The sequence below is a fragment of the Dipodomys merriami genome, unplaced genomic scaffold (assembly GCF_024711535.1).
Source record: "Dipodomys merriami isolate MVZ:Mamm:240054 unplaced genomic scaffold, mDipMer1.0.p SCAF_52, whole genome shotgun sequence".
NCBI lineage: Eukaryota > Metazoa > Chordata > Mammalia > Rodentia > Heteromyidae > Dipodomys > Dipodomys merriami.
The window spans coordinates 6,593,343-6,617,570 of NW_027206091.1; the positions used below are offsets into that span (position 1 = coordinate 6,593,343).

General features: G+C 50.5%; 1 protein-coding gene across 5 annotated transcripts; it reads right to left on the reverse strand.

Annotated features, from left to right (window-relative positions):
• Positions 1–313: 313 nt before the first annotated feature.
• On the reverse strand, positions 314–22,872 carry Nphs1 (NPHS1 adhesion molecule, nephrin). 5 transcript variants are annotated; one of them, XM_069998652.1, is made up of 29 exons: positions 22,097–22,872; positions 21,802–22,017; positions 21,597–21,719; positions 20,302–20,430; positions 18,570–18,651; positions 17,633–17,736; positions 17,359–17,486; positions 17,096–17,267; positions 16,529–16,686; positions 16,208–16,352; positions 15,960–16,084; positions 14,450–14,639; positions 14,173–14,302; positions 13,843–14,015; positions 13,101–13,241; positions 12,871–13,011; positions 12,233–12,354; positions 10,587–10,761; positions 9,938–10,094; positions 9,694–9,845; positions 8,051–8,162; positions 6,795–6,976; positions 5,300–5,356; positions 4,270–4,389; positions 4,143–4,167; positions 3,969–4,041; positions 3,136–3,229; positions 2,944–3,050; positions 314–914 (listed from the first exon to the last, which is right to left on the reverse strand). In XM_069998652.1, exons 1-29 carry the CDS (start codon positions 22,179–22,181, stop codon positions 783–785), a joined length of 3,750 nt encoding a protein of 1,249 aa, XP_069854753.1. In that variant the 5' UTR covers positions 22,182–22,872; the 3' UTR covers positions 314–782. The 5 variants fall into 5 exon arrangements, 4 of the variants coding, with proteins under 4 accessions (XP_069854753.1, XP_069854752.1, XP_069854754.1 ...); XM_069998651.1 differs by having other exon boundaries at positions 2,944–3,059; XM_069998653.1 differs by lacking the exon at positions 21,597–21,719 and having other exon boundaries at positions 2,944–3,059.
• Between the last annotated feature and the right edge of the window lie 1,356 nt (positions 22,873–24,228).

Consider the following 24,228-nt stretch of genomic DNA (forward strand, 5'->3'; position numbering starts at 1 on the left):
TGGCTTAAGAGGTAGAAATCAGCCTTGGACTGAAAAGCAATGTGTGAGCCCTAGGCCCTGAGTTCAAGTCCAGTTCCAGCCTAAAGCAAGCAAGCAAACAAGAATAGATGTTGAAAACAAACTATACAATTTGTGGGTAGGGATGAGAGGGGGAAATGTAGGAGACAGAGCAAAAGGTGACATTTGTCTGAAAAGAAAGGTACTCATTACCTGACTTACAAAATGGTACACCACTTTTATAATAACAATAAAATATTGAAATCTCAAAATTGAGAAAAAGAATAGATGGGACAACACTAGTTCATAAATTCCATTTATTATTACTTGCTATTTCAGATGTACTTGAACTCAAAATGAACCAAGAGTTTGGTTTTTGTTGTATGGCATCTTTAACTCAACCCCTCCTTCCCATGTCCTTTCCCATGTCCCAGCCCATGTCCCAGCTTGAGCTGGGCCCTGGTGGCTCACACCTGTAGTCCTAGCTACTCAGGAGACTGAGATCTGAGGATCAGGGTTCAAAGCCAGCCTGGGTAGGAAAGTCCGTGAAACTTATCTCTAATAAACCACCAGAAAACTGGAAGTGGTGCTGTGGCTCAAGTGGCAGAACATTAGCCTTGAGCTGTAGAGCTTAGGGACAGTTCCCAGGCCCAGAGTTCAAGCCCCACAACCAATAAAAACAAAACAGAACAAAAAAAGAAAGTTTGTTCCTCCCCCCACCACCCCGAAAAAAAACCAAAAAAATGAACTTCACAAGCTCAGTTGTGCAGCTGTGGGACCAGCCATCACACCAGATGTCCCCTGAGCTCAAAGGGCAGAGAATCCGACTCCACATTGCCCATGTCTCCTGCCACCTGGTCATAGATCCCCCGTGGGTCTTCATACTTGTCTTCAGGCCAATGGAGGTTGTAAGGGCCCTGACAGGCAAGAAATGCAGTTAGAACTGTAAAGATCGACCCCCGGGTACTATCCTTACAGCTCTGACGGGTATACCTCTCCACTCATGGTATCAGCTTTGATCATTGTGGGGTGAGTCCTGATTCCATTAGATCCAAAGCATTTCTCCCATCAAAATGGAAGACAGGGCTGGGAATGTGGCTTAGTGGTAGAGTGCTGGCCTAATACGAATGAAATCCTGGGTTCAATTCCTCAGTACCACATACACAAAAAATGAAAAAAGAAAAGAAAAAAACAACAACAAAGGAAGACAGCCAGGTGCTGGTGGCTCACACCTGTAATCCTAGCTACTCAGGAGACTGAGACCTGAGGATCATGATTCAGAGCCAGCCTGGACAGGAAAGTCCACAAGACTCATTTATCTCCAATTAATGAACCACCAGAAAACCAGAAGTGGAGCTGTGGCTTAAAGTGGTAGAGGGCTAGCCTTGAGCAAAAGAAGGTCAGGGACAGCGCCCAGGCCTCAGGACCAATACAAAAAAATAAATATAAAAGGAAGAGAAAGTCCATGAATGTTTGTTCTGGCTAGGTGTGAGCTCTGTTCTCAGTCTAGGAAAAAAATAGTTGCTTAGCTCTGCCAAACTTAAAAGCAAATTAGCTCACAAGCCAATATGGCCTTCCATATTCCTGCGTTTATACTACCTGACAGCTAAAGAATGAGTTGATATAAATTCAGAAAAATCAGAAAAGGATAATATTGAACTATAATTTTTAAAAATGCTGTGAAATTCAAATTACAAGGTAGGCATTGGTGGCTCATGCCTGTCATCCTAGCCACTCAGGAGGCTGAGAGCTGAGGATCTCTTGAGTTCAAGGCCTGGTACACACACACACACACACACACACACACACACACACACACACACACACACACAGAATTCAAATTTGAGTGTCCAAATATAAGATTTCATTGAAATCTGGCTTCATTGGTTCAGCATGCATCAGCTCTGTTTTTGTTGTTGTTTTTGTTTTTGCTGGTCCTGAGGCTTGAACTCTGCCTGGGTGCTGTCCCTGAGCCTCTTTGTACTCAAGGCTAGTGCTCTACCACTTGAGCCACAGCACCACTTTCAGCTTCTTCTGAGTAGTTTATTGGAGATAAAAGTCTCACACACTTTCCTGCCCGGGCTATCTTGAAATCGTGATCCTCAGATCTCAGCCTCCTGAGTGCCTGGAATCAGCTCTGTTTTTTCACCCTCAAGAAGCAGTGCTGACGAGTTTTGAGGGAGACCCTAATGTCCCACAAAACTCAAATCGTGATTGGCTCCATGCAGAAACAAAGCAGACGCCATCCATGCTTCTTAGAGCCCGTGCAGTCTAGCACCATGGACAGCGATCCCCATTCTTTCTTTGATGTGAGGAGTTAAGATCTGAGTACCGGGCAGAGGTTGCACTTTGTTAAGAGGGAATTTCATATCTCAGAGATGACAGAGAACATTAGCCAAGACCAACACAGAATGCCAGGCATTCCAGCTGAGCATGGTGGCACAAGCCTGTACCTCCAGCTGCGCGGGAGGTGGTGATAGAAGGATCCCAGTTTGAGGCCTGCCTGTGCAAAATTATCCAGGTGCTATGGCTCACACCTGTCAGCCTAGCTGCTCAGGAGGATGAGATCTGAGGATGGCAGTTCAAAGCCAGCCTGGGAAGGAAAACTTGTGAGACTCTTATCTCCAATGAACCATCAAAAAGGCCAAAAGTGGAGCTGTGGCTCAAGTGGTAAGAACACAAGAAGAACTCAGTGCTCAGGTCCTGAGGTCAAACCCCAGGACCACACCCACCAGTCCCCCCCTCCCCTCTCCTCCCCCCCCCCCCCCCCGCTGCAAAATAAAACAGCTAGATCCTAGATCCAGGCCACCATGCATGGCTCTGAAACTGCCTTCTTTAGGCTGCTGTATTAAGGTTGGGACTTTCTGTCACAGGAGCTTTCTCTAACTAATAGAAGCAGCAGGAGGTGAGTTTCCAGCCTAGATGGGCTGATGACAGAAATCTCACCACGTGGACTTCATCGTAGAGGGGTCCCCAGGTCCCAGGAGGGTGGTAAGCTCCTCCCACATCGTCATACAGGTGTCCAGAAAAGACCACGCCCTCATCTTCAACACCTGTGGAGGCTGGAGTTGGCATGGAAGGAAGAATGATCAAGGCCCTGCGGAGGGGTAGCTCCAAACCAGGAGAGTCACGACTCACCTCGGGGGTAAGATGTCTCTTCCAGTGTGGGGGGAAGCCGGGGGCCAAGGTCTCTCATGGGATGGTAGTATGGCTCTATTTGCATGGTGCTGACCTGCCGCAAATACAATACAACAAATGAAAGCCAGGGGTCAGCAGCTCACGCCTGTCATCCTGGCTACTCAGGAGGCTGAGATCTGAGGATTGTGGTTCAAGGCCAGCCTGGGCAGGAAAGTCTGTGAGACTCTTATCTCCAATGAACCACCAAAAAGCCAAAAGTGGCACTGTGGCTCAAGTGGCAGAGCATTAGCACAAAATCTCAGGGACAGTGCCCATGCCCTGAGTTCAAGCCCAGGTTTGGCGCGTGCACGCACACACACACACACACACACACACACACCAAGCAAGCCAAAACACAAAACATACATCCAGGAAAAGCCAGTGAGTAAACTGAAGACAATGGATATGTGTGTGTGTGTCTGAGTGAGTGAGAGAGAGAGAGAGAGAGAGAGAGAGAGAGAGAGAGAGAGAGAGAGAGAGAGAGAGAGAGAGAGAGAGAGAGAGAGAGAGAGAGAGAGAGAAAGTACTAAGGCTTGAACTCGGCCTCAAGCTCTCACTTGGCTTTTTTTTTTGTCCAAGACTGGTGCTCTACCACTTGAATCACAGCTCCACTTGTAGCTTTTTTGGTGGTTCATGAGAGTCTCAAACTTTTCCGCCCTAGATTGGCCTCAAACCCCGATCCTCAGATCTCAGCCTCCTGGAGGCACTTGGATTACAGGCGTGAGCCACCACACCCAGCTAGTGTGTGTGGTTTTGTCACTCTCCGACAACAAGGCTGCTCCACCCATACTCACCGTGGAACTCTGAGTGTCGCGGTCTCCGGTCCCCTGGCTGTCATATTCATTCCTGACTCTGTCCTCCTCCGACCTTCCAGGAGAGAGGTGTGAATGGCAGTTGGGGCGCCGGCCCTCTGCTATCCATCACCCCATTTCCTCCTCTCAGAGCTTTTATAGAAAACACCCCCTTACCCTGTTTCCGTCTTCTCTGAGATGCCTGCAAGGGGTAGGGAGAAAAGTTCCAGACACTTCCATTCATCCTAGGCCTCTCCCTAATGCAACCACCCCAAGCCCCCCTCAGCCCTGGATGTCTCCTCACCCTCTGCCAGACGCCTCAGCCTCCTCCGCCAGAGGAACCCCCCAACACAGGAGGCATTAGAAAGGAGCAGAAGACCCCCAACTGCAAACAGCACGGGCAGCAGCGGCAGTCCAGGTGGTCCTGAGCAGGGGCGGGGGGGGGGGAGAGACACCCTTCAGGGAGTCTAGGAAATTCCACTCTAGACCTGTGCAGGACCCTCTGAGAATGTTTGTCCCTGCCTTAGCAAAACCTTCCTCTACCGCCAGGCACCCGTGGCTCATGCCTGTAATCGTGGCTACTCAAGTGGCTGAGATCTGAAGACCCAGGTTTGAAGCTGGCCCAGGCAGGAAAGTCTGTAAATCTCTGATCTCTAATTAAAGAGCAAAAAAAAAAAAAAGCCAGAAAGAATTAGAGGCATTGTAATCCTAGCTACTCAGGAGACTGAGATCTGAGGATCTTGGTTCAAAGCCAGCCTGGACAAGAAAGTCTATGAGACTCTCATCTCCAATTAACCACCAAAAAACCAGATGTGGTGCTGTGGCTCAAGTGTTAGCCTTTAGCTGAAGAGCGGAGGGACAACACCCAGGCCCAGAGTTCAAGTCCCATGGCCAACAACAACAATAACAACAAAGAAATAGAGGCATGATTTAAGTGATAGAGTGTCTGCTTTGAGCAAAAAAGCTAAGGGATAGCACCCAGGCCCTGACTACTCTCCCTCCCTCCCTCCCTCTCTGTCTGTCTCTGTCTCTGTCTCTGTCTCTATCTCTGTCTCTCTCTGTCTCTGTCTCTGTCTGTCTGTCTGTCTGTCTCTCTCTCTCTCTCTCATGCACACACACACACACACACACACACACACACACACACACACACACACACACACACACACACACATTAGGGACAAAGACAATTGACCAGAAGAGCTCAGGATAGCAGCTAAGGATGCCTGGGGGTCTGCCAGGTCATGGCTGGACTCAAGCAACTGTGAGCATGGGGGGGGGGGTGGAAATTGGAAGGCTCCATTTGCAGTGGACTCAGGAAAGGGGGGACTTGCCTACAGGCGACTCTGTGGGTGGCTGGAGGCCAGGCTCTCCAGAAGGTTGGTCCAGGCCTGAAACATGGACAAAGAGATTGCAAATGAATATCAAGAATTTGTAGCCTAGGGCTGGGAAGTTGGCTCAGTGGTAGAGTACTTGGCTTGCATGCCTGAGGCCCTGGGTTCGATTCCTCAGCACCACATAAGCAAAAAGCCGGAAGTGGCGCTGTGGCTCAAGTGGTAGAGTGCTAGCCTTGAGCTGAAGAGCTGAGGGACAGCGCCCAGGCCCAGAGTTCAGGCCCCACGACCGGACCCAAAAAAAAAAGAATTTGTAGCCTAGCACTGGTAACTCACACCTGTAATCCTAGCTACTTGGGAGGCTGAGATCTGAGGATCATGATTCAAAGCCAGCCCAGGCAGAAAAGTCAGAGAGACTCTTTATCTCCAATAAACCACCAGAAACTGAAAGTGAAGATTTCAGTGGCTCAAAGTGGTAGAGTGCTAGCCTTGAGCCAAAGAGCGTAGGACAAGCTGGGCTCTGGTGGCTCACACCTGTAATCCTAGCTACTCAGGAGGCTGAGATCTGAGGATTATAGTTCAAAGTCAGTCCAGGCAGGAAAGTTAGTGAGACTCTTTTTTTTTCAGTTCAAAACTAATTACATTATGGATATATATATATATATATGTGTGTGTGTGTGTGTGTGTATATATATATGTATATATGTATATATATATATATATATATATGTATGTATGTATGTATATTAGTGAGACTCTTATCTCCAAAAAACCACCAGAAAACTGGAAGTGGTGCTGTGGCTCAAGTGGTAGAGAGCTAGCCTTGAGCTGAAGAGCTGAGGGACAGCGCCCAGGCCCAGAGTTCAAGTCCCATTACCAACAAAAAAAAAAGCTCAGGACAGCATCCAGGTTGTGAGTTCTAGCTCCACAATGACCACCACCACCAAGAAATAATTTGTAGGTACTATTATACAATTGTCTCATCTGTATATTATGTTTTTTTTGTTTTTTGGGGGGAGGGGGGTCCGGTCGTGGGGCCTGGACGCTGTCCCTCAGCTCTTCAGCTCAAGGCTAGCACTCTACCACTTGAGCCACAGCACCACTTCCAGCTTTTTTCTTTTTGCTTATGTGGTACTGAGGAATCGAACCCAGGGCCTCAGGCATGCAAGGCAAGCGCTCTACCACTGAGCCAACTTCCCAGCCCTATATTATGTTTTTTGATAGTCCTGGGGCTTGATCTCAGGGCCTGGGTGCTCTCCCTGAGCTTCTTTTTCTTTTGCTCCAGGCTGGCACTCCACCACTTGAACCATAGCCCTACTTCTGGCTTTTTTGGTGGTTCATTGAAGATAAGAGTGTCACAGACTTTCCTGCCCAGGCTGGCTTTGAACTATGATCCTCAGATCTCAGCCTCCTGAGCAACTAGGATAACAGATGTGGGCCTCCAGAGGGTGGCCCTGCTTCCCTCTCCCACTTGCTCAAGGTCATCCTCGCCCACCTGGGGTAGTGATAGACAGCTGGATGCCTTTGTCTGTGAGCCCACTGTCGCCCAGGGCATTGCTGGCCAACAGCCAGACCCTGTATCGAGTAGAAGGCTGCAGTCCAGACAGGGTAAAGGAGGTGGCCTGGGGTGGCAGGACATCCACGTAGAGAAATCCTGGAGTCTCCAAGGCCTCATACCTGCAGGAGACAGAAGTGGCGCTGTGACTCAGGTGATAGAGTGCTAGCCTAGAGCAAAGAAAGCTCAGGGACAGCGCCCAGGCCCTGAGTTCAAGCCTTAAGACTGGCTCACACACACCCAAAAGAAGTTCTGGGGTTAGAGGCATGGCTCTGTTGGTAGAGTGCTAGCTAATGCTGTTTTTTGTTTTGTTTTGTTTTGTTTTTTAATTATAAGAGTAATATACAGTTACATAAATAAGGTAATGAGTACATTTCTTTTCTTTTTGGCCAGTCCTGAGGCTTGAACTCAGGGCCTGGGCACTGTCTCTGAGCTTCTTTTGCTCAAGGCTAGCACTCTACCATTTACTTGAGCCACAGCACCACTTCTGGCTTTTTCTGTGTATGTGGTACCGAGGAATCGATGTCCCTGAGCTCTTCAGCTCAAGGCTAGCGCTCTACCACTGGAGCCACAGTGTCACTTCCGGTTTTCTGGTGGTTTATTGGAGATAAGAGCCTCAAGGACTTTCCTGCCCAGGCTGGCTTTGAACCGAGATCCTCAGATCTCAGCCTCCTGAGTAGCTAGGATGACAGGCGTGAGCCAATGGTGCCCGGCCCAGCCTAGTGTCTTGGGAGTATTGTCATTACATTGGTTCACCCTTTGTCCTTTGTCTCACCATTTTGTGATTTCCCCTTCCCTTCCCCAAATCAGATAAACACACACACACATAAGACACAGTGACAACAGGGGATAAACCAAGGGGGGGGTGAGGGGGGGAAATGAATAATAAAAGAAATAACTTCACACAGTATATTAAAAAACAAAAACAAAGAAACCAAAGAAAAGCCTCTCACTTCCATATCTTGGAGTTCATTTCAATTAACATCATTTTATATGGTCATATGTACATAGCTATTGAGCCACTGGGATCCTCTGCTGAGACTATGTTAGACATATACAAATTATTGCAAATGAGGGATACCATGGAGCCTATGTTTCTATGAGTTTGAGTCCCAGTCACCGACCAACTTAAAGAAAAGGAAAAGGACAGTGTAGTGATGCGGCGCATCCACTGTCTTGCTTAGACAGCAACCCACCTGATTTGGAATCTCTGGGGCAATCCCCCATCGAAGCCAGGCTTCCATTCCAGCCCCACTGAGTGGGGGGTCAGGCTCACCACCTTCAGTCCCAGAGGGGGGTCAGGGCGGCCTTGAGGAGAAAGAAAGAAGATTCTAGCCTGACACTGGTAGCTCATACCTTTAATCCTAGCTACTCAGGAGGCTGAGATCTGAGGGTTGCGGTTCAAAGCCAGCCTGGGCAGGAAAGTCCTTGAGGCTCTTATCTCCAATAAACCACTAGAAAACTGGAAGTGACGCTGTGGCTCAAGTGGTAGAGTGTTAGCCTTGAGCTGAAGAGCTGAGGGACAGCGCTCAGGCCCAGAGTTCAGGCCCCATGACTGACAAAAAAAAATGTCCAGCTCAATTGTGAGACTATTTTTCAACAGGAAGTTGTCATTGTTATCACTTGAATTCAAATGGGTACCCAGTGGCCCACATCTGCCATCCTAGCTCCTTAGGAGGCTGAGATCTGATGACTGAGTTTTGAAGCCAGCCCAGGTAGAAAAGTCATGAGACTCTTATCTCCAATGAACTAGCAAAGAGCCATAAATAGAGTTGTGGCTCAAGTGGTAAAGCACCAGCCTTTAACAAAAAACTAAGCAAGAGCCTGAGGCCCTGAGTTCAAGCCCCAGTACTGGCACAAATGCATGATATACAATGATATACTATATACAAACTGGTACAATGTGTGTGTGTGTGTGTGTGTGTGTGTGTGTGTGTGTGTGTGTGTGTGTATATATATGTATATATATAGTTTATTCTTTCTCTATTTTCCATATATATAGTATGTGTGTGTGTATGTGTGTGTGTGTGTGTGTGTGTGTGTATGTGTGTGTGTGTGTGTGTGTGTGTGTGTGTGTGTGTGTGTGTGTATGACAGGCATGAGCTACCAGTGCCTGGCTTACTAAGTTGTTTTTGCGTCCTAAGAAATGTCTCTGCCTGGTGCTGATGGCTCACACCTTCATCCTAGCTACTCAAGAGGCTGAGATCTGAGGATTACAGGTCAAAGCCAGCCCAAGCAGCAAAGTCTGTGAGACTCTTACCGCCAATTAACCACCAGAAATGAAGCTGTGGCTTGAAATGGTAGAGCACTAGCCTTAAGCGAAAAGAGCTCAGGTACAGCACCTAGGCCCTGAGTTCAAGCCCCATGACCACCACCAACAACAACAAAAAGAAATATCTCCATATATTGGTTCTTCTTGGGACATTTTTTTTTTTTTGGTGCCAGTCTTGGGGCTTGAACTCTGGGCCTGAGTGCTATCCTTAAGCATTTTTTCCTCAAGGCTGGTGCTCTATCTTTTGAGCTGAGCTCCACTTCTGGCTTTTTGGTGATTCGTTGGAGGTAAAAGTCTCATGGACTTTCCTGCCCCAGACTGGCTTCCAATTGTGATCCTCAGATCTCAGCCTCCTATGCGGCTAGGATGACAGGTGTGAGCCACTTATGCTGTCTTTGCTGTGGAGATCCCTGAAGATGCAATCTCCCATGAGGATTTTCAGGATAAAAATGCCATTCCCAGTCACCCATGTCTCAGGTTTCAGGACCACTGCTGGACAAGGGCAAGCAGGGACCTCCATGGTGACTGACTGGAGGGAACTCCCAGCCCCCTCTCCCCCTGCCATACCAATGCTGACGAGTTGAATGTTGGTGTGGTCTGAGCCAAGGGGGTTGGTTGCTGTGCACGTGAAGAGGGCATAGTCTTGGGCGGCAGACACGTTGGCGATGGTCAGGAGACTGCTGTGAATGCTCCCCTGGTGGTACGTGTGTTCCGTGAATCTGGAGAGACGCAGGTCAGGGGTCAGGGAAGGGAACAGAGGCAGGGGGTGGGAGGGGTGGGGAGGAATAAGAGTTGCTGCTTCTTGGTTCACCTGGGGTCCTGGAGATCGAGTGGAACTCCATTTTTGGCCCAAGTGAAGATGACGTTGGGGACGCCTCGGGCACGGCAGTGCAGGGTGGCAGAGCTGGTACTGTCTCCAGCTGCTGCCACCTTAGATAAAGGAGTGGGGTGCTCCACCTGGGGGGCGACTAGGGTGGATTGAGTGGGGGATCAACCAGAGGTATGTGGGAAGATTTAAGAGTTGTAGAGTTAGGGCTGGGAATGTGGCTTAGGGGTGCAGTGCTTGTCTAGCATGCATGAAGCCCTGGGTTCGATTCCTCAGTACCATATACACAGAAAAAGCCAGAAATGGCGCTGTAGCTCAAGTGGTAGATTGCTAGCCTTAAGCAAAAGTAGCTCAGGGACAGTGCCAAGGCCCCAAGTTCAAGCCCCAGGACTAGCCAAAAAAAAGGTAGACTCAGTGGTGGGCTTTCTACTCAGACTCCTCCTCCTACCTTTGTCCCTCCATCCATTTATCCTTCCAACCATCCATCCATCCATCCATCTATCCATCCATGCATTGACCCATCCATTATTCTCTGTACCCACTAATCCACTGTTGTGGCTCTCTATCCATTCACTCCTCCGTTCATACGTAACATCCACTCATAAGTACGTGCATTTGTTTGGGTGTTACCCACATCGGACCACCAGACGGATTACTCCACGTGCTGGAGGTACCACCCCATTGTCCACAATGCACTGGTAAGCGCCAGCCTGGTCCAGTTTGGCATGGTGGATCCTCAGACGCCCTGTGGATCCTTTTGATATCTTCTCCATATCATCCAGGCTCTTGTCCTCCTCCTCCTCTTCCCCCTAGTGGACCAAGATGCAAGATTTGGCCCCAAGTTTGGCTCTAGACTTATTGTTCCCCAAACTGTGCTTCATCTGTTGCCTAATTTTCCCAGCCACAATCACCCTAGCATAGCTACTGAAGATCAAATGTCTCCTGTCATTCATCCAACCATTTATCCAATTCCTCCATTCCTCCACCAAGCCAGCCAACTACTCTTCTGCACATGTGTCTGTTCCCCACTCCCCTCCACCATTCATTCAACCATGTATGGCTGAGGGCATGGCTCAGTGATGGAATGTTTGCCTACCATGCAAAAGCTCTGGGTTCAATCTCAGCACGAAAGGAAGAAAGAAAGGAAGAAAGAAAGAAAGAAAGAAAGAAAGAAAGAAAGAAAGAAAGAAAGAAAGAAAGAAAGAAAGAAGAAAGAAAAAGAAAAGAAGGAAGGAAGGAAGAAGAAAGGAAGGAAGGAAAGAAAGAAAGAAAGAGAGAGAGAGAAAGAAAGAAGGAAAGAAAGGAAAAGGGAGGGAGGGAGAGAGAGAAGAAGGGAGGGAAGGAAGGAAGAAGGGAAGAAAGAAGGAAGGAAGGCAGAAAGGAAGGAAGGATGGAAGGAAAGAAGGGAAGGAGGGAGGGAGGGAAAGAAGGCCGCTGGACGTCCTTGGCTCAAGCCTGTAATCCCAGTTACTCAAGAGGCTGAGATCTGAGGATCAAGGTTCAAAGCCAGCCTGGGCAGGAAAGCCTGGGAGACTCTTATTTCCAATTAACTACCAGAAAGCTGAAGGTGGTACTGTGGCTTAAGTAGTAGAGTGCTAACCTTGAGCAAAAAAGCTCAGGGACAGTGACCAGGCCCTGAGTTCAGGTCCCCCGGTGGGCACACACACACACACACACACACACACACAATGGAGGTGTGGTTCAAGTGGTAGAACACCAGCCTTGAGGGAAAAAGCCAAGCCAGAGCTCCATTTCAAGTCTCACTACCAGCACTTAAAAATAGGATCTTGAGTTTAAGTTGAACACAGACTACATAGCAAGTTCCAAGCCAGCCTAGATTACACAAAAGATATGACTTTCAATCCATTCATTCAATTTATCTTTTCATCCATCCATTCATTCACCCACACATTTATACCTTCCATTCACCTTGTCTAGCTCCACACAAACTCATAATTACATGCAATCTGTTCAGCCATTTATCCCTGTGTTCATTTATCTGTCCCTCCCTCTCGCCATTCATCTATCCATCTGTAGACTTACTGAGTATCCATCCACCCACCTGTCCTTCCATTTACCTACCTATTTTTCCATCTCCACCCTCTCACCTGTCTATCCACTCATCCACCCAATTCATCCACCTTTCAGCAAACAGTTCCAGCATGCCCAAGTATATAATTATACAGAATCACATCGGTATGCCTTCATTCCCAAAGAGTTCGTAGTCAAGCATCTACATCGCCTCTACCCTACCTCCACTCACTAAAGCTAGGTGCTCACCAGCTTCTCCCAGCTGAACATCTCCGGGAGGACAGGATTGGCATCCACAGAGCAGACCATGTCCACAGAACCCCCGACATTCACCTCGGTCGGGTCTTGGAGAGCACGGATGGTGGGAGCATCTGGTTAGGAGATAGGAGATTGGAGAAGGCTTGGCTCCATGGTGGAAGAGGGCTCCATGTGGGAGACGGGTCTCAGAGGGGGTCCAGGAACGTCAGAGATGTGGCTATAGTTTGTTTCCAAGGATGGAACCCTGAAGGAGAGGTCTCAGGGCTTGTGAAATTGTCCCCATCTTGTACTGTGCCTCGGGGATGATTGGGGACTGGTTTCCCTCATGTCCCAATTGAGTCTACAATGAGGGGAGTCCTCAATGGGCAAGTTGCCTTGAGTGGGAGCGGCTTCTGTAGTGGGTGTGGCTTTTCTGTAGTGGGCGTGGCTTCTCAGGGGGCGTGGTTTTGGTTGGGTGGCTTCCATAAGTGGGTGTGGCTGTCCTGTGGGCATGGCATCTGTAGGGCGTGACTCTCCATATGGGTGTGGCTGAGGGGTTTCTGCAGGGCGTGGCTTTAAACAGAGGGTGTGGTCTCCTAGGGGGCGTGGCTGGCAGCGATGCTAGTTTCCTATTGGATAAGGATACTCACAGTGCACCTCCAGCCGCACCAGCGCCTCCGCGGTGCCCTCCGAGTTCTGGCAGTGCAGCTGGTAGAGGCCGCCGTCCGCGCGGGTCACGTTCCACAGCTGCAGAGCCCCGCCAGCCAGGATGCGATGCCGGGGGCCGCCCGCTGGGGGAAGGGCAGGAGAGGGCCTCTGTTGGGTCCTCGAATTTGGGGTGGGGGCTGCACCCCTCTCGGGGCTCGCTCTCCCCGCGCACCTGGGCTGAGGCGATAGCCCCGGAAGGTCCAGTTGAAGGCCTCGGGGACGGGGTTAGCGGACACCAGCACGGGCAGCAGTGCCTCGCCCTGCTCCACCGCGGTCACCACCAGCACTTGCTCTCCCAGGAACTCTGGAGGGTCTTCAGAGGGGGCACCCCAAGAATTTAAGACAAGATCCAGGGGTCAGGGATAGAGTTGAGACTGGATACAGTTTCAAGGGTTAAAGTCAGAATCATGAATTTAAGGGTGTAGATAATAGTGTCAGAGCAAAACTCAGGGCCGATCAACTCAAAAGATCCAAGCAAGCAAGGTGCTATTGGCCTGCACCTGTAATCCCAGCTACTCAGGAAACTGAGTTCTGAGGATGGAGGTTCGAAGCCATCTTGGTGGGAAAGTGTGTGAGACTCTTACCTCCAATTCAACAGCAAAAAGCAGAAAGAGGAAGTGTGGCTCAAGTGGTAGAGCACCAACCTTGAGCAAAAAAGCTAAGGGACAGTGCCCAGGCCCTGAGTTCAAGCCTCAGGAATCACACACACACACACACACACACACACACACACACACACACACACACACACACACACAGTGGACCCAGGGTCCAGTTTAAGGATGGAGAGAGGGTGTCCAGATAGGGGTCAGGAGTTAGACAGGATAGATGTCTGAGTAGATGTAAGAGACAGTGTCCAGATGAACAATGTAGGGTCCAGAGGGAATCAAAAGGGGTTCCAGGCCTACACATACACAGCACATTGAGGCGGTAGAAAGCGCTCACGGTTTCCCGGAGCTCAACGCTGTGGGCACAGCAGGTCACACGGTGGCCATGATCTTGGGATGACACCCTAAGAAAAACGCTCCTGGATGCAGCAGAGCCTTTAAAGGGGGCGCTCTGGGGAGGCGCAGCCACATCCTCCAGCCTGTGTGTAACCCAACAATGAGTTGATCAGGTCAGGGTTGGTGTAGAGGTGGGACTGTGGACAGAGACCTGAGAGCTACAAGGGTTGAAATACTACTAGGGCAGGAACAGGATCTGGCCCAAAGCAAGGAGAAACTGACGGCCTGTCACATTCTCACCTCTCCCCTTCTTTGTCCCAAGACAAGTTGACCGGAGGGTTGCTGCTAATGCTGACACAAGTTAAATTTACTCCATCTCCTGGGCGCAGAGCCGAGGTGTTGGCCAAGATCGTCAGATTGGTTGGGGGAACTTAGGGAAAGGGTTAGAGAAATGAATACTCAGGAGGGCATCCATATCCCCACCCAGCACCCCAGATCGGTGGTTGCTGCCCTGCCCCACACCCCAACTCCCTGCCTATCAACCCTTCCCAATTGTCCCTGCCCGGTGCATGCTCACATTGCACCACAAGCCTCGTGGATGCGCTGAGCTGACCAGCCTTGCATGAGAACTTGGCCTGGTTGTCCCAGGGGCCTGTGATCAATACCAGCTCCCGGGAGAAGGTGCTCCCCGACTTCTCCAGGTTTCCCAGCTGTACTCGCTGTGGTGACTCTTGGGCCTGTCGTGCTTCAGTCACCATCCTCAAGTCCTGAGAACAAAGACTGGCTGGAGGGTCAAGGGGTTGTCCTGGCCCTAGCCCAACCAATCAGCCCAAAGATGGCCCTGTTGCAGACCAAACAGGGCCTTTGTGGGGAGTGGGCACCTAGCTATAGTGAAGAGATGGAGCCTAGAATTAAGCCCCTCCCAAACCAAGTATGGCTCTGGCTTCCTCTGGTCCCCTGTATCTGCCCCCCCCCCCCCGTCCCTCACCCAGTCATCCCTGACTATCCTCTGCCAATCTATAATTTTGATCCATAATTTACCAGACAGCCTGTGCCAGGAAAGCCCTTGAAATTCCCAAGCCTTGTGTAGAATTCTTTCTTCCCATGCCCCCTTTTCAGTTCTTTTTCTTAGAATTCCCCCACCATTCCCCAAAGATTTCCTTTGCCTTTCCCCTTCATTCCAATGTCATTCCTTAGATTTCCAAATCCTTCTCCTATATCCTACATTCCTTTACTACTCTCTCTCTCTCTCTCTCTCTCTCTCTCTCTCTCTCTCTTTCATGTTACAAGTCCTGGAGCTTGAACTCAGGGGGCCTGGACACTATCTCTTAGTTTTTTCATTCGAGGTTGGCTCTCTACCACTTGAACCATACCTCCAGTCCAGCTTTGTGCTGGATAATTGGAGATAAGAGTCTTACGGGTTTTTCTGCCAGGGCTGGCTTTGAATTGTGATCCTCAGAACTCAGTTACTTGAGTAGCTAGGATTATAGGCGTGAGCCATCAGTCCCTGGCTTGATTTTATTTTTAAAGAAAATTTTTGTTTGTTGTATTTTTCCCCCGAGATCTCCCACAATTCTCTTTCTTCCTTCTTCTTCTTCTTTTTTTTTTTTTTTTTCCAGTCCTGGGGCTTGAACTCAGGGTCTGGGAACTGTCTTCGAGTTTCCTTTTTTTTTTTTTTGCTTGTCGTGGGGCCTGAACTCTAGACCTGGGTGCTGTCCCTCAGCTCTTCAGCTCAAGGCTAGCACTCTTACCACTTGAGCCACAGCACCATTCCTGACTTTTTCTGCTTATGTGGTGCTGAGAAATCAAACCCAGGGCCTCTTGCATGCAAGGCAAGCGCTCTACCATGGAGCCACCTTCCCAGCCCATGTCCCTGAGCTTCTTTTGCTCAAGGCTAGCACTCTAGCACTTGAGCCACAACACTACTTTCAGCTTTTTCTGTTTATGTGGCCCTGAGGAATGGAGCCCAGGGCTTCATGCATGCTAGGCAACACTCTACCACTGAGCCACATCCCCAGTCCCCTCCCACAATTCTTCAGGAGAGCATTGGAATTGTGTTTCTCACATATGCCTTGCTTGGCACTCACCTTGAACCAGATGAGGGAGGGTTCTGGATTGCCCCCAATGGCCAAACACACCAACCTCACCCGAGTCCCAGTTTTGAGGCGCTGCCCCTCAGAGGGTCCCTCAATCCACAGCTTCTGGGCAGGATCTGAGAGGAGATGAGAGGAGGGGAGGGGAGAGGAGAGGAGAGAAGAATGACTATTTTCTCTGGGTTGGGCCTCAGGACAGAGTCCCTGAGGCCTGAGGGTTCTGGGACTGGGGTAGGACTCACATTTTACATTCAGGGTGAGCGTCTTCTTGAAGGTCTCTTTGCTGAAGGCCTCGCTGAAGGCCTCGCAGGTGAGGCTCAGACCGTTGTCACCTCTCCGCACCAGGAATGTCAGATTGGACATGGAGATGTGGCCACCGTGCAGGCCCTAGCAGAAAGGCACTTCAGACATGGGGAGCCATGATTTCAGAGATCTGATCCACCCCAGGATACACACACACACACACACACACACACACACACACACACACACACACACACACACTGTCCCTTTATCAGGCTGAGGAATCACGGCCAAGTCTTGGAGGCTGATCCCTTCCTCACATCCATAACTGTCTCCTCCGTGGGCAGCAGCTGCCGGCCGCCCAGCCACCATCGCAGCAGGACCCGTGGGCGACTGGACTTGGTGACACAGCAGAGAGTCACATTTTTGTTCTCCAACTGTGATGCAGATCCCAGGATGGTTATAGCACTGGGAGGAACTGGAGGACAGATCGAAAGGAATGAGAGGTCATCACAGACCAGCCCAGACAGACAGACAGACAGACAAACCACAGACCAGATGATGAGATCCCTAGTGTCAGAAGTGATTTGGTGGCTCACGTCTGTCATCCTAGCTACCCAGGAGGTTGAGATCTGAGGATCATGGTTCAAAGCCAGCCTAGGCAGGAAAGTCGGCGAGCCTCTTATCTCCAATGAACCACCAGAAAACCAGAAGTGGCACTGTGGCTCAAGTGGTAGAGCACTTGCCTTGAGCTGAAGAGCTGAGGGACAGCGTCCAGGCCCAGAGTTCAAGCCCCACAACCAACCAAAACTAAAAAGGTTTAGGACCCAGACAGATGTTCCTCGGGGACATGAGTTTGACAGCTGGAAAGCTGGCACTGCACTCACAGGTGACCTGCAGTGTGACACTTTGCTCCTGGGTCCCTGGGGATACGCTGTTATGGACTTGACAGCTGAGTCGTGCTCCGTGGTCTTCTGGCCGGACAGTCATCACCAGGATGCTGCGGGCCACCGCCTGGGTATGTTCTGTGCCCCAGGCTGTGGGCATCAGATGGCCATTCTGGACAAAGGGACAGGCTTAGACCAGCCCAGAAGCCAGCATCCACTCCCTGCCCTCTCCTCCCCACCTCCATGTTTGCCTCTTCCCTCACCTTTAGCCACTGTATGGTAGCCAGTGGGTTTCCCCCTCGGGCCACGCAGGGTAGCTCCAGACTCTGTCCTGCCTGCACATGCCCCTTGTCCAGGCCTGGCCACTCGATGGCAGGAGGTCCTGGGGGGACTAGGGAATACCACGTAGCCTGTCTCTGAAGACTCTTGTGTCTTCTTGGAGTGCCTGGATTTTCTTGGAACCCTGGAACCACCCCCTTCCCAGACCTTGCTCCCCCCATAGCCCACAGCCCACAGCTGGCTCTGTTTTCTACTCACATAGAACATTCATGGTGAAGGAGGCCTGGATGGGAGTGACCAAAGCAGGGTTGGACCCTTCACAGACAAATACCTGCCCATTATCGGAGCTCTGCGGTGTTACCCTGAGGTAGGAAGTTGGGGTTCCATCACCATCTGAAGTGTAGGCAGTCAGGATGAGTGCATCTGAGTTCCCCACATCTGAACTCAGTCTCCATTACACTGACTTCCTCTAGGATCTGGAGCCCCATGGGTGAGATTTGGGAATTCAGTCATGAGCAGCAGAGCCCCTGGATGAATCTTTGTGCTTAATATTCTGAACTACAAGCCGGGCACCGGTGGCTCAGACCTGTAACCCTAACTACTCAGTAGGCTGAGATCTGAGGATCATGGTTCAAAGCCAGCCAGGGCAGGAAAGTCTGTGAGACTTTTTTTTTTTTTTGCCAGTTGTGGGGTCTGAACTCTGGGCCTGGGCACGGCACTGTCCCTCAGCTCTTCAGCTCAAAGCTAGCACTCTATCACTTGAGCCACAGTGCCACTTCTGGTTTTTTCTGTTTATGTGGTGCTGAGGAATTGAACCCAGGGCCTCATGCATGCAAGGCAAGTATTCTACCACTGAGTCACCTTCCCAGCCCCTCATGAGACTTTTATCTCCAATAAAAACCACCATAAAACTGGAAGTGGGGCTGTGGCTCAAGTGGTAGAGCATACACTTTGAGCTGAAGAGCTGAGGGACAGCACCCAGGCTTAGAGTTCAGGCCCCATGACTGACAAAATAAAATAAAATAAAATTCTGAACCTCAGGGTCCCATGAACGACTTTCAAGTGTTCAGGTGAAGAATTGGAGCAGATGTTTATCTGCATCCCAATATTCTGTGCTTTGGTCTCTTTGATATATGGGGCTCTTGGGGGGTGGAGTCTGGAGGTCAGGGAAGAAGGAAACCCCCAATTTGCATACCTAGCCGTGGCCTCGGTGGTGAAGAGTTTCTCCTGGGACCCCTCATTCACATCACAAGAGACATCAGATATTATTTGTTCACCTTGAGGAACGAGAAGAGCAATGGGATAGGGTTGAGTTCCCCTCAAAGTAGATTCTGGGGAGCATGGCCTGGAAGTTTCCAGGTGGATTTGATAACCGCTCCCACTCTGTTCTAGAGTAAAGAACTTGAGGTGCCAGTTCCATCCCCTCCACTCATTCAGGAGCCTTCCTTCCTTCCTTCCTTCCTTCCTTCCTTCCTTCCTTCCTTCCTTCCTTCCTTCCTTCCTTCTCTCCCTCACTTCCTCCCTCCCTCCCTCCTTCCTTCCTTCCTTCCCTCCCTTCTTCTTTCTTTCTTTTTTGTGCTGGTATTGGATCTTAAACTCAGAGCCTGAGTTTTTCCCTTCGTATTTTTCCCCTCAAAGCTAGCACTCTACCACTTGAGCCACACTTCCACTTCTGGCTTTTGGTGGTTCATTGGAGATAAGAGTCTCATGGATTTTCCTACCCTGGACCTGGTTTGGAATGGTGATCCTCAGGTCTCAGTCTCCTAAGTAACTAGGATGACAGGCATGAGCCACCAGCACCTGGCAGCCTCCCCGCTCTGCTCACCTCCTTAGTGTGTTTTACCCTGCAGGCCATCCAGTTCCTCACTTGCACACCGCCATCATCACCCCTGTCCTACTAGTGCTTCAACCTCTTTTTTTTTAATTTAGTTTTTCTGTTTATGTGATACTGAGGAATCGAACCCAGGGCTTTGTGCATGCTAGCCAAGCACTCTACCACTAAGCCACATTCCCAATGCCACAGCCTCTCTTAGGCTTTAAATCAGCAGTCTTGGTTTTCTGGATGCCTCCTCTCTATGTCCCCTCCTGCTGGCTCCTGGGTCCCAGTGTCAGGCATGACCCCTTTTCTGGTTCCTAGAAAGTACTGGACAAGCCTGACACTGGTGGCTCATGCCAGTCATCTTAGCTACTCAGGAGGCTGAGATCTGGAGGATCAAGGTTCAAAGGCAGCCCAGGTAGGAAATTTCAAGACTCTTATCTGCAATAAAACTATGAGAAAGCTGGAAGTGGAATTGTGGCTCAAATGATAGAATGCTATGCCTTGAGCCGAAGAGCTCAGGGACAGCACTCAGGCCCAGAGTTCAAGCCCCATCACCAGAAGAAAAAAAAAAGGTAGAGCACTAGCCTTAAGCAAAAAAGAAATCAAGGACAGCATCCAGGCCCTGAGTTCAAGCCCCAGGACTGGCACAAAAAAGAAAGAAAGAGATTAAAAAAGAAAGAGAAAGAAAGAAAGAAAGAAAGAAATAAAGAAAGAAAAAGAAAGAAAGAAAGAAGGAAGGAAAGAAAGAAAGAAAGAAGGGAGGGAGGGAGGATGGGAGGGAGGGAGGATGGGAGGGAGGGAGGATGGGAGGGAGGGAGGATGGGAGGGAGGGAGAGAGGGAAGAAAAAAGAAAGAAGGAAAAAGAGAGAAAAAGAAAAGAAGGAAGAGGGGGAAAGAGAGGGAGAAAGAGAAAGGAAGACAGGCAGGCAGGCAGGCAGGCAGGAAGGAAGGAAGGGAGGGAGGAAGGAAGGAAGGAAGGAAGGAAGGAAGGAAGGAAGGAAGGAAGGAAGGAAGGAAGGAAGGAAGGAAAAAGAAAGCAACAGACAAGAACCCACCCTGTCCCCACTTCAGAGGTGTCATGCTGCTCCCAACGACCCCCCACACTTACTCTGGAAGAAGGTGATGTCAGGTGCTGGTTTTGCCTCCCCAGACACACACGTGACCACATACTCCTGTCCAGCCACCCAGGTAACTGTGCTTCCGGCCTCAGGGGTCAGCTGAAGCGTCTTGGGGGGAACTGGTAAGAAAATGTCATATCAAGAAAGATGTGAGGGGCTGGGAAGATGGCTCAGTGGTAGAGCGCTTGCCTTGCATGCCTGAGGCCCTGGGTTTGATTCCTCAGCACCACATAAGCAAAATGAAAAAAAAAGCCGGAAGTGGCACTGTAGCTCAAGTGGTAGAGTGCTAGCCTTGAGCTGAAGAGCTGAGGGACAGCGCCCAGGCCCAGAGTTCAGGCCCCACGACCGGACCCCCCCCCAAAAAAAGAAAGATGTGAGGGCTGGGAATGTGGCTTAGGGGTAGAGTGCTTGCCTAGCATGCATGAAGCCCTGGGTTCCATTCCTCAGTATCACATATACAGCAAAAGCTAGAAGTGGTGCTGTGGCTCAAGCGGTAGAGTGCTAGCCTTGAGCAAAGGAAGCTCAGCACTCAGGCCCTGAGTTCAAGCCCCAGACAGGCAAAAAAAAAGAAAAGAAAAGAAAGATGTGAGCAGCTAGGCACCAGTGGCTCATGCTTGTAATCCTAGCTATTCAGGAAACTGAGATCTTGTGGATCAGAACCTCAATCTTGAGGATTGTGGTTCAAAGCCAGCCTGGGGAAAGAAAGTCTGTGAGACTCTTATCTCCAATGAACCACAAAAAAAAAAAAAACAAAAAAAAACCAGAAGTGGCACTGTAAATCAAGAGGTAGAACACTAGCATGAGCAAAAACACTCAGGCCAGTGCCCAGGCCCTGAGTTCAAGCTCCAGGACCAGCACAAAAGAAGAAGAAGGAGAAGGAGAAAGAAGAAGGAGGAGGAGGAGCAGGAGGAGCAGGAGCAGGAGCAGGAGGAGGTGGTGGAGAAAGAGGAAGAGGAGGAAGAGGAAGAAGAAGAAGAAGAAGAAGAAGAAGAAGAAGAGGAGGAGGAGGAGGAGGAGGAGGAGGAGGAGGAGGAGGAGGAGGAGGAGGAGGAGGAGGAGGAAGAAGAAGAAGAAGAAGAAGAAGAAGAAGAAGAAGAAGAAGAAGAAGAAGAAGAAGAAGAAGAAGAAGAAGAAGAAGAAGAAGAAGAGAACAAAGAAATCATGTTTCCAGAGTCAGAGACAGGACAGACTGGGAGTGTGGCCCTCTGAGTCTAGGGCAGGAGAGGGCTGGAAGCCCAGATTGGTGGGTTCAGAGGGAGGTAGGGAGGAGGGGTCTCTCTCATACCCAGGACGGAGAGTAACACTTTAGGAGACACGAGCTCAGGGCCCAGCTCCGAACGGCCGACCTGGCACTCATATTCTGCATCGTCACTGAGCTCACAAGCTTCCACGCGGAGGTGGAATTCACCTGTGGGGAGGTCCCCAAGGTCAGGGCACAGCCTCTGCTGGTGGCCTGGGGAGGGGGGGGGTCTCAGGCTCTGTTCACTCACCTCTGGTTGGATCTCCTTCCAGATGGTACCTTGGAAAGCCTGGGATCCGGGGGTCAGGGCCTAGAAGTAGCCCATCCTTGGCCCATTGTATGACACTCCCCGGAGCTGTGACCCCACACCGCAGCTCCACCGCGGTCCCCTCCACAGCAGTCAGGTTTTTAGGCAGTTCCCAAAAGCCGCGACGGGCTGCAGCTGGTGTGGGTGACTGGGCTAGGCCTGTGAACACAGAGGGGTTGGTAGGAAAGGGCAGAGAAGCCCTAGAGAATGAAAAGGGAAACCACGGAGCCCGACTCACCTGTGGTTATCAGCCCCATGAGCATCAGGGGGGTCCAGAGGGGGGTCTTCACAGTGGACCCCACAATGCCCATTGATCTCCGCATCTTTCGCTGTCTTGGCCTAGGTCCTCTGTGTCTGCCTCCTGAGTGTGTGTGTGTGTGTGTGTGTGTGTGTGTGTGTGTGTGTGTGTGTGTGTGTGTGTGTGTGTGTGTGTGTGTGTGTGCTGGTCCTGGGGCTTAAACTCAGGCCCGGATACTGTCCCTTGGCTTTTTCAACTCAAAGGCAGCATGCTACCACTGAGTCACAGCGTTTGTTTTCCTCCTTTTTTTAGTGGTTAGTCAGAGATAAGAGTCTTACAAACTTCTCTTCCCAGGCTGGCCTCAAACCTCCATCCCTAGATCTCAGTCTCCTGAGGAGCTAGGATGACAGATGTGAGCCCCTGGTGCCTGGCTGACTTCTCTTTCTGTTTCTCTTCTTCTGACTTTCCCCTTTCTTTCTCCTCCCCCCACTTTCCTCTGGCCCCCAGGAATGTTTCTTTGTCTTTCTCTCCCTCCCAGCTTATCTACCTGTGAATCCCTTTCTATTCTTTCCCTGAGGCTCTTTCTGTCTGAGCATCTACCTTGGTCCCCACCCCTCCCCTCTCCTATAACCTCTTTCTGCACGCCTGTCACCCCCTGTCCCCGCTCCTGTCTCACCACCCTGAGCTGCCTCAAAGGAAAACCACTTGCCAAGAGTGCAGCAGGCCACAAAAACCCAGGAGAGAAGAGGCTGATGTGGTCCGTGGCAAGCCTTGAGCCAATCCTCAGACCCAGCTTGAGTTCACCCTCGGTCTACCGCCTCCCCCAGATCCCTCCAGCAGCTCCAGCCCCACGTCTGCCCAGCAGGCTCCTCCCCACCCAGCTGGAGTCTGAAATCCCCCTGTCAGCACATGCCAGGCACATTCCTGGGTGCTTCCCCAGTCCCCAGGACCTCAAGGGCCCCCAGGGTGGAGGTGGGGAGTCGTCTCCCCCCTCCTCAGGCCTATCTCCAAGCTCAGCTTGAGGACCAGCAACCTGGGCCTCTGCGGGCAAGAGGGGCCCCCCAGGTCCTCTCAACCCAAATGTAAAACACTTCGCAAATCCCTTCCTTCCCTCAGTGATGGAGGACAGCGCTTCAGGAGAGTGTGCAAGGCTGGGTGTGAAACTGAAAGGGTACAGGCAGCTATCAGTGTGTGTGAGAGCAGGTGTAAGCTGTAAACTCTCACATCTGTCATCCTTAGCTACTCAGGAGGCTGAGATCTGAGGATCAGGGTTCAAAGCCAGCCTGGCCAGGAAGGTCTGTGAGACCCACATCTCTAATGAAGCACAGTCAATCAATCAATCAATCAAGTTGTGGCTCAACAGGTAGAGCACCAGCTTTGAGCAAATAAGCTAAGAGACAATGCCAATGCCTGAGCCCTGAGTTCAAGTCCCAGCACCAACACAAAAACAAACACAATTTCTACAAAGAGGCTTGGCATGAGTGCCCATACGAGGCAGGCACTGGGAGGATCAAAGTTTTTGAGGGCAAAAGTTGATGAGATCCCATCTCAATACAGTCACCTATAATCTAAGCTACTTGAGCAGTATAGGTAGGAGGCTCTACTATGTAGTCTGGCCCTGCCCAACAAAGAACTAAAGTAGTCAGGGCTGGAGGCATGGCTTAGGTGATACAATACTTGCCTTGCAAGCCTGTGGCCCTGAGTCCAAATGCCAGAACTGCAAAGCCAAGGGAAGGGAGGGAGGGAGGGAGGGAGGGAAGGAGGGAGGGGGGAGGGAGGAAGGAAGGAAGGAAGGAAGGAAGGAAGGAAGGAAGGAAGGAAGGAAGGAAGGAAGGGAGGGAGGGAGGGAGGGAGGGAGGAGGAAGGAAAAGCGGAATAGTTGGAGTGTGTACGAGTGTCTTCAGTAAGAGGGTGCAGGTTATGAGACAGGCACAGGGGTAGGAGTGAAAAACAGGGCCCAAGCTCTCCAGCCCTCATGTGTATATAATGGTGAGTCCAGCATGGATGTCCGTTAGTAAAAGCCTCTCTCATTGTTTCTACCATCTTCCATTCTTATATGTCTATCCCCTTTCCATCTACCCAGCATCAACCAACCTGACTTAGCTTTCTATACTTCTCCATCTCTTTTTGGC

Coding starts and splice junctions, on each gene's coding strand:
- Nphs1 (XM_069998651.1), bottom strand. CDS start 22,181: ATGCGGAGATCAATGGGCATTGTGGGGTCCACTGTGAAGACCCCCCTC. Junction 14,640..15,959: donor CCTCCCTCATCTGGTTCAAG/GTGAGTGCCAAG, acceptor CTTTGTTCTCAG/GACTTGAGGATGGTGACTGA. Junction 13,012..13,100: donor GGGCTATCGCCTCAGCCCAG/GTGCGCGGGGAG, acceptor CCCTTCCCCCAG/CGGGCGGCCCCCGGCATCGC.